At 30.4% G+C, this 10,323-nt stretch overlaps 1 protein-coding gene across 1 annotated transcript; it reads right to left on the reverse strand.

Moving 5' to 3' along the window:
* Nucleotides 1-2,020: 2,020 nt before the first annotated feature.
* Nucleotides 2,021-3,670, reverse strand: LOC114189799. Its single transcript, XM_028078492.1, has one exon. The coding sequence runs from the start codon at nucleotides 3,560-3,562 to the stop codon at nucleotides 2,375-2,377; it is 1,188 nt and encodes a 395-aa protein (XP_027934293.1). The 5' UTR covers nucleotides 3,563-3,670; the 3' UTR covers nucleotides 2,021-2,374.
* Between the last annotated feature and the right edge of the window lie 6,653 nt (nucleotides 3,671-10,323).

The following is a 10,323-nucleotide window of genomic DNA, read 5'->3' on the forward strand; positions in this document are numbered from 1 at the left end:
AACCTTTGACATGTATACAGAGAAAAAAAACATAGATATGGTAAAGAAAATATTATATTAAAAAGTTAAATATAACATAGAAGAACATCTACACTTTAACACACATATATATATACATATATGTGTGTACATATAGGTATACAACATGACTCAAATAAATATTTTTATTCATATATATATATATATATATATATATATATATATATATATATATATTACGAAATACTACAGTGAAGATGGTGTTAAATTAGGTCATGTATCAGCAATTAAATATCCCATATTGTTGTTGTATTCACCTAAAAGGAGGAGGGTGGGTAGTGACATGTTTAACAGTCCAAGTAAAATAATTGAAATGATTTTACTATAAATTTTGGGCATCAGAAACAAGCTCTTACTATTTGACATTAGTGTGGAGGACTGTTCTGAACATGTTTGAATTTTGCGTCTGTAGATGCAGTCAATCAGTCTTGTAGAGTCAGATGAATTGACGCTCAGTTCAGCTCCATATTTTCCCTTCCTTGCCTTCATCCAAATCATCATGGAAGATTCTTGGTTGCATTAAAAAGTTCTGTTCCGGGAGATATGGGTTCTAATTCCTCAGTTCCAAGGTCTTACTACTCTCATACTCGTCTTTTTCACCAAACATTATTCTCATCTGATAAAAAATATTATCTTATTTTAAACCTACACGAACTTGTACAGAAATTGAATTCGTCCTATTTGAAAATTATTGTGGCGTAGTTACATAAACATTTCATTGACCGACCAAGTCGTGAGATGCTATATCTTGTGTGGTAATCATGTTGTCGCAGTTATGAAAGAACTGAACCACAGTGCAAGTGTGATCCACAAATCCAAATTCATATAAACTATATTGAAAACAGTTCCTTCAGCAACATGTAATATTTTTAGGAGTAGTATCTTCTACAGTGGGATCGTGATCCACTAAAGGTGAGGGACAAATATTATGGCAAAAAGTTGGAGAAAAATATTCCGGGGCCAAATATGGCAAGTACAAGTTAGCTGCTTAGTCTAGCAGAATCCCCGCACAGGTAGCTAGCATGTGATTGAAGGGAAGAGTGGACAGTATGAACAGTTTCTTGAGGAACCACCAACCAAATATAATTATAATCTTACTTTACCACTATTGATTACTAGATTCATGTTAAAAGGGGATTTTGGAAGGCCATGGCAAAGTTTGGAGGGTGAGGCATGATTAATTCATTATGGCACACACATCTTCTGAGTAGGCTAAACAAATTTAAATGCCGCTGAGCATATTGAAGGACCCGGGCCCCCCAGGTGGATTCATGTCTCGTGGATTATTTATTGGCTCCTTTTTGAAAGTGTTCTACCTAATCCATTAGCAACATATAAAAGCTATTGAGATCTCAATGGTGAGAGTGGGGCATTGAGTAAGAAAACTCGGGTGCACCGAACAAGCGGATGGTAGAAAGGACTAATCGAAAAAGAGACTTATATAGAAGCAACCAAAAAGAAAATGGAACATCTCTTGGGAGGGGTTTCCATGGGTTACATTCCTACTTTTTAATATTTTACTAACTTATAAACAGGTCAATGTCAAATAATCTCGATCTACTTTATGTCCACATCTTGTCGCATATAGATATCCAAACATCTCTTTCCACAACTCAAAGCTCAAATAATCTCACCACACCATAATAATTATAAGGCTACATCTAAAAAGACCATTTAGACCCCAAAGGAAACCGCAACACTCACTCCCGTCACATGCAATTTGCACACCAAACCAAAAACTGAAGACGCAGAAGATGCAAACAAAAACACGGGCATCTTTCAATTGTGGTGTGGTGTGGCGTGGTGTGGAAGGCGCCGAGGTGTGTTCGCACAGTTACTATGGGGCCTGAACCAACTAACAGGCTCCCACACCACGTGGTTTCTGTAACCGATGCAAATCCATAGTGTACGAGAGATGGATAACCAGCACTAAGTATCGCCACAATAATGTCATAATTTTAATGACAGTTAAGTAAAAAGATTAAGAAAAGGTCAGTGTTGAAAAATATATTAATAAACTCCAGTCACTGCACAGCAACTGTGTAAATAGTGAAATGCTGCGAGTACCAGTACATGGCTTCTTCTTAGTATATTGTACATGATAGATTTCTCAGAGCATGTCGTCACAAGAACCCTCTTAGTATTTTACTTCACTTCTCACCATCCTCATTCACACTAAGATGGGATGAGGCTATCTTAATTCTTCCAAGCTAAGACTAAGCTAAACCATTCCAAAATGAAGAAACAAATAATAATGATGATAGTGGTGATAGTAATTAATAGTGAGCTGTACAATTTCAGGTAAACCAACCTCAATCGAAAGAGGAAATTGAATTTACCTGGAGGAAACAGGGTTTAGGGCTCTGGCGAAGCCATTCATGGCGCCGTAACCCTTAGAACTAAACCCCAAGCACCCAAGCAGACCTTGCCTGTAGGGCAGAAAGGTCTTTTTCCTCAACTCTTCAGCTTGGGCCCTGTTAGCTTTATAGTGCAACTCATGCGGTGAAGGTGGCACGCGCCTCTTCCCAACACCGTTGGTGGGCTTTCCGCTCATTCTCCGGGCCCAAGCCTGAGTGCTACTTCCTTTGGACTTGTGTGTGGCTTCTGAAGAAGAGGACCCGCTCTTGGTGTTTGTTGGGACATTGAGAGTTTGAGCAGTGGAAGTGGTGGGTTTCTTGTCTTTGGTGGTTGGGGAGAAGGAAATGCTGGACCAGAACTTGTTGTTACTCCTTCCTTCACTTTTGCTTCTGAGAAAGTCCTTTAAGAAAACCCACCTCTTTGAGCTTCTCCCGGCCGAGGAAGACCGAGAGGACGAAGCCGAACCTGATACCGAAGGAGTTGTCTCCAAACCTAAACTCAAACCATCCTCTGCGTTCTCCCTTCGCTTCTCAGCTTCCGATGAACTAACTTCGATTTGCTTGCCGGAGCTGGCGTTATTGTCGTGATCCCCGCCAACAATATGATCATCCTCGTTCTCTGCCCACTCCAAAGGCGTGTTGCTTCGGAGAGGGGACATGGATCTGGTTCTCCTCCTAACAGACTTGTCCCGCAGCCTCAGATCTCTGCCTCGGACGACGCTAACGCTAACCGCTTCAGCTTCTTCTTCCTCCTCTTCTCCTTCCAGATCCAACAAAGGAGCGAGGACCTGGGGACGTTCAAGGTGGCTTGAGAGCTTCATGGGACGGATCTGACCATTCAAGAACAACTCGTCGGCAGAGCTCATGGAACCTGAACCGGCCGAACCGGTTGAACCGAACCGGGCGGAGAATTCGAACTCGTAACCCATTGGCGCAGAAGAAGGACTCTTGTCGTAGGAGGATGCGGCAGTTATGGCGAAGTGCATTGGACTGGCGGGTGCGCTGTAGAAGAAGCCTGGGTGCGGTCCTCGGCCGGGACTTGAAGGGGCACTGACGTAAGGCGTGGAACAGGTGCTGTCGAAGTCTTCATAGAGCGGTTCGCCATTACTGGAGTTGGAAGGTTGAGGGTTAGGCTTTTGGACATTACAGGTGGTGGCTGATTCCATTATTATTGTTCTTTGAGGAAGAGAAAGATGAAGAAATAGAAGAGAGTGGGTGTGGATATGTTTGTGTGGGACTCCCTAATACCTCACCTGGCTCAGTGCACACACAAAACCAACAATGAATAAATAAATGTTTTACTTCTTATATATTCTATGCATTCTATTATTGCACCTATTTGCCCTTTCTCTTTCATTTTATATCCTTAACTGCCATTCATTATTTTTTTTTTCCTGTTTTTATGGGAAATTAAAATCTTACTTGTTGCAAAAGAAATAGGGAGGTACATGAATTATATACTAAATTCCTACATTCTACTGTGTTTAATATTTGGTTGATTCAGATATACAAGTTGTTAATTATGTAATTTTAACTGTAAAAGTAAAATTAAAAGTTCTGTATTTAAGTGACAAGTTTGATTAAAATGTACAATTTATGATCAAATTTATTCATCTTTATACTATTCTTTTTAATAAAAATTTATAATGCACAAATATGTACACAAAAGAATATATATGAAAATTTATCTCTTAATAAATAATACAGTATATTCAATTTTCTGCCTCATAAGATGGTTGTCTTTTAATATAATTTAAATGATTTCAAGTATTCTGCGTAAATAACATTAGGCTAGTCGTTTATCACTTAAAAATTAGTTATAGAGTATATATATTTCAAATTGAAAAGTTTCTCCTAATCTGATCAAATATTCTTTTCAGAAACTGAAAAGTTTGTACATAACTATAGTTAAAAATAATTGAAAATATATTTTTTATTTAGTTTATTTATTTGAAAAATTATCTTAATAATAGATATAAAAAAGTTTATAGTTATTATTCTGCTAATAGGAAAAATATATCAAAATAAAATAAAACAATCAATATTTTCAATTTTACAATTTAAATCAATAATTTAAGAAACTAAGAATTTAACTGTTCTTTGTGAACATGAATTAGACTTTGATTAGATTGTATTTCTCACATTCATTAAATAAGATTATAGTTTCTCTTTTGGTTTTGTTTGATGGGTGACCGTGTTGTGGGTTTTTTTTTTCTTGTATTTATACTATTCAGAATTTTAAAAGACTTGAAAAACTATCTCATTCAACTGGTAAAGAAATATTTAATATTTTTTTTAGTTATATAGGACTCTAATTTTATTAAAATATTATATACTCATATCTTCCAACCAAGTAGATTAGAATGTCATTTTAAATTTGAATATATATTTTACAAATGAACTATTAGAAGGTATTTTGTTACATAATTTATCACAATTTGATAAAAAAATTAAAAAATGCTTTCTCAAAATTTATATTTTAACTTTTTTATTAAAAATAAAATTAGTTAATGTACTTTTAATTTTTAACTTGTTATATAGTATATGAAAGCTAGGCAAACTTGTTTTTAATATTCTCTCTCTATATATATATGTATTGTTTGACAAAGACCTTGCTTACTAGAGGAACCAATATATTATTGCATGTGTTACATCATCTCTCAAATAAAAATTTAGCGTTTCAACCTAATTGTTTAAAAATTATAAAAAATATGTTGTATTACTTCAATAAAGATAATTGAATCATATTTTTTAATATTTTTAATTCAAAAACATTCTTGTTATATACTTTTTAAGAAGTAAATTATATTATTTAGCATTTAAAAAATAAATAATTTAATATTTCAAAAATATATACTTTAATAATAGAACAATAGAGAAAATTAAATAATATTAATGTCACCTAACAATTTTGGTAAAACTGAGTTCAATTTCAAAACTTATCACACAATCAAGTGAAATTGAATTAGGTCAAATTTGAGCCAATAAAAACAATAAACATTATGAAATTATTTAACTAAATAAACACCACTCAATAATACACACTTAAAAACCAAAACAAAAGGATATTACTTCAATCATATTATTAGCTAAAGGAAGTTTATGTCATTCAATGAGTATTTTCATTCACAACACATTAAGAGTGATTTATTATCTATTTAAAACATATTTATGAGACTTTTGGTGGTTAGGATGTAATAAAATATGATGAAGATGAATTTTAATCATATCAAATGTTTGATATGCACCAAACAACATTGTGTTATCTTGTCTTACATTTAATATGATTAATATATATTAAAATTATAATATTTTTTAACTCTCTCTATAAACAAACTAAACTTATTTTAAATAATCATATTCAATAACTATATTAACTAATTCATAAGTTCAACATGTAACAAATAAAAAACTCTTACTATCTGCCCTCCCAGACCCAAACACTCAAACAGATAAAAAAAATTATTCTATTCATTCATAACGTTTATTAAATTATCAAACATATTCTTCTAAACTCCAAGATGGTTTGCAACTTCAATTAGTCTAATTGAGCTAATATCAAACCACATACCAAAATTTGATCATAGTTCATATATAATAAAATGTGTACCTCTATATTTATTTATTTTTAACTAAAATTCTATGTAGTGATCTTTTGTTATGTAGTGATTGATTCATATATATATATATATATATATATATATATATATATATATATATATATATATATATATATATATATATATATATATATGCTCATTGAGTCAAATTGATTTCAATAGCATTGTCCTTTTGTTTTTTTACTCTTTGTCTAACTTTTCAACACCAAAGGAGTTGACAACACATCAACCAATATAACATGCCATTTTCCAAAAACAAGAATAAACTTCTAAAAAAGTGATACTAGTGTATACCTATAATCCTTTATACTGGAGTGACTTTGCATAGCAATAAAAAAAATGAAAAACATATTTGATTAATCACAAATAAAAGTGAATATATAATTCGTCTAAGACAACAAATAGTATCATTATCCATTTTATATTTTTTCTTATGGTTCTAATAAAAATCATTTTGATTTAGTACATCTTAAAATGTTAAATGAATTATCTTTACTCTCTTCCTTTTAAATTCAATGTGTGGTTTAACCTATTAACACATCCATAAATTTTGTTCTCCAATATTCCATTTAAAACATTCATGATTCATTGATTTTTGCCTAGCATTATAATTTTCTTAATACCATAATGCAACATAACTTACTGTCATGAGAATAGAAAACACAAAGTTTAACCATCTTTATAAATATTTGTCTAATATTAAATATATCATTATTTGACACATACGCCAGAAATAAATATTTATCTCAGTATTCGTGCGTACATACATTTTCATATATAATATAAATAATATAAATAAGGTTAAAAATAACTTATAAATAATATAAATAAAAAAGTTAAATAAAATATATTTATAATTCACTTTAAATACTTAATATTAATGTACACATTTATGACATTCATTATAAAAAAACTCTTAAATAATAACTAATTTTAGTAATTTTGAGACTAATTTAGAGATTAATTTTTTAATTAGAAATCAATTCCTTTAATGATAAATAATTTGATAATTAATGTTAGTGACCAATTTATAATAGAAACTATTTTAGTTACCAATTTAGAGATCAATTATAATTTTTTGAAACTATTTAATTTCTTAATGATTTTTAGTTTATAAATTGAAATCTAAATTAGTTACTACAATAATTAATTAATTTTTATCATTAAAATTGATCATTATTTATTATATTATTTTTGTTTATTAGATTTTAAATATTGACAAATTAAATGGAGATGAAATTTTACTATAAACCACTTTTTCAAATAAAAGTTACCTTGATAAATAAGATAAGAAAAATTTATTGAATAAATTTATCATATCTAATTGTTGAACAAATATTAAATTAAACTAAATTATCAGACCTAAAAATAACAAAAAAATGTACACGTGCTCGAAATTTATCTAATTTTGTCTCTAATATAGATATATAGTATTTAAAAAGTTACTTTCCTAGGAAATTTGAATAAAAGTATATACATCCACTCAAATAAAACAAAAATTTGTTAACACCCATTTTTATATCACACTATTTAAGTCTCATATGTTGTTGCTCAAGATTTTTTCATGATTTGAGTTCCTTTCAAAACCTTTCAGATGGTTTTGCGTGTTTCCCATATTAAAAAAAATGTAGAAACACACGCTTTTGACTTTTGAGCCTACTAATAAATAAACATGATAAAAATGGTGATGTTAAACTACATCGTTGCATTTAAAACAAGTAAGTAAAGTCCCAGAAAATTATATTTTAAAACTGGTAATGGTTTAAAAATAATGAAATATGATTATTTTGATATTAAAATATTTTAATATAAATAATTTTGTTATAAATAAGTTTCATTATTTTAAAAGATATCATATTTTTAGAAATAATATTTCTACAGTTTTCTGATTTCTTTGTACGAGTTCTCACTCTCTATTTATCTTATTGATGATCTGAAACTGTAAGAGTGATCTTATGACAAATTTTTCAATTAGTACCGATCAGTTTCTCATTTCGCATAAGTTGAGTTTCAGTCATTTTTCTCATTTCTACACTTGCATGTGTCTTTTTAAACATCTATACGAGTCTTTATTGATCAGTGATCATGATGATATGTCATGATCGGTTGTGTGATGTTTCTATGTGTAGATAGAACATTTTATGAAGTTAGAGGCATTTTGGTGCTTTTAGAATTGTTTGGATTGTCTTTTCAAATAAGGGAAGCTATGTTTTTTGTTTAATTTTAGTGTGCATTGATCATCTTGGTAGTGAGTATGATGTTGTATGTTGATTTAATGAAAGTTATGTTGAGTTGCCTGTTATTTGATTGTGGTTGGTCTTGATTTTCGGAAAAACTTAAATTTGTGTTTTTGAGCAATTGGGTATCATCTTGAATTCCCTAAACCATTTGTAATCAAAAACACAAAAGAAAAGGTACCCAATTAGTTAAGTGCTTAGGTTCAATTTTTTCCCCAAATTGTTGTTCTGATACACTACCAGGCATCGTTGTAGCACTGTTGGGCGTCATTGTGACAATAACCATTGACTCGGTGTCGCCAAGCGCCACTTTTGAACCGTTGAGCGCTAGCAAGTCAATAGGTTCCAAGGCATGAGTGTCGGACATCACTTCTGGATCGCCAAGTGCTAGCAAGTTAGTGGGGTCCACAGGCTGATGGTCGAACACCACTTTTCCAGCGTTGAGCGTAACCCTATTTTTCTGATATGTGTTCCTCTTGTTGAAATGAAGATTCTCGCTTTGTTAACTATCGGATCGAGCTGAAATTTTGACAACTGATCTTAGACATGTGATTCTTCACTTTGATTGGTTGAATCTTTGTTTCAAAGTTTGTGGTTAGAGAAAATATTTTCACTGTTTTGATGTACTTCATGTATGTATATGTTTAAGATTGTAATTGATTGAGATGGAATTATTGATATGTGAAAATGAAATTGTGATTAAGGATGTATATGATGGTGAAAGTAATTAATTGTTGTTAAAGTATTGTTGTGAAACTGCAATGATGATGGGCTTGTTAATGTAATTCCATGGGTCTCTGGGGAGATTTTATGGTGGTGTTATTTTAGTGTATGCATTGGACTATGGATTAAAGTAAGATGACATAATGAAACTCTAATGATCATTCATACTCAAATAAAGTAGAATGGTTCATGTGATGAGAGTAGTAGAAGGTCATAGTCTAAGGTAGGATAATGACCTTAGATGATCATGCATTAATCTTGTGTGTGGTAGGGTGAAACCCATTGACAATGACTCTGTAGAACAATAGAGGTCACCAAAAGTGCAGGTCTCTAATGATTCCAATTCCAAATGCATGTACCCGAATAATTGAGTTCAGTGTCACTTGTTTGTGTGTAATTATGTGAATTATTATAGTTTGTCCACATATGGCTTATAATTGATATTTTTAATGGTCTTAGGATAACTTGTTTGTATACTAGCTTACTCTTGCACTTTGTGGTATTGTGTTGTTTTCTTCTTTTGCGATGACCATCGTTATGGTGGGAGCAGATGAAGATGCAAGTTTAGAGACACCTTTGAAAGATGAAAAGTTCGTAATTAGAATTGTGAGATTGCAGCCAATGTACAAGGGGAAAGTATGTTGGTATAGGATACTTTCTTGTAGGTTGGTTGTTGTTTTAATAAATGATATATTTTTATAGTCAAAACTCTTAAATGACTGTATTAACATACCTTTTATTCGATTAATATGTCTTTAAATATTATTATAAAATATCTTATTTTATTAGTTTTATGTTATTAGAATGAGATATTACGGAAAGAATGCTTAAAATAATTGTTTATTTAAAATATTTATTTATTGAAAAGCAAAAATTATTTTAAAATAATTAAATGTAGGAGAAAGATAATTATTTAAAAAGTCGAGTACAAACAAGCTCATCTAATGTTCATAAAAAAATTAAAAAAGAAAGCAAGATAAACTTCAACAAATACTGTTTTTTTGAATTTATTTTACACAATTTATTTACATTCTTATTTAAGTTAAATTAGTTATTTTATGTTATTGAGACAAAAAGATCACTAAATAACAAGAAGTTTAAAGACTAAAAGTAATTAGTAATTAATTTATATACAAATTTACAGTATTTAAAATCATTTTTATTATAAATAAAAAATTTTAATTAGTTTCTGAATTAATCTCTAAAATTAACTACTAAAATTTTAGTCAAGATTAGTCTATAAATTCATATACTAATTTAAAATTTATCATTTCAAAAAGATGAAATTTAAAATTTGGATAATTTTTTTTTTGTTTAGAAACAATTTTAAATCATAGGAATAAAATT

Source organism: Vigna unguiculata, chromosome 7 (genome assembly GCF_004118075.2).
Source record: "Vigna unguiculata cultivar IT97K-499-35 chromosome 7, ASM411807v1, whole genome shotgun sequence".
In the NCBI taxonomy this organism is placed as follows: domain Eukaryota; kingdom Viridiplantae; phylum Streptophyta; class Magnoliopsida; order Fabales; family Fabaceae; genus Vigna; species Vigna unguiculata.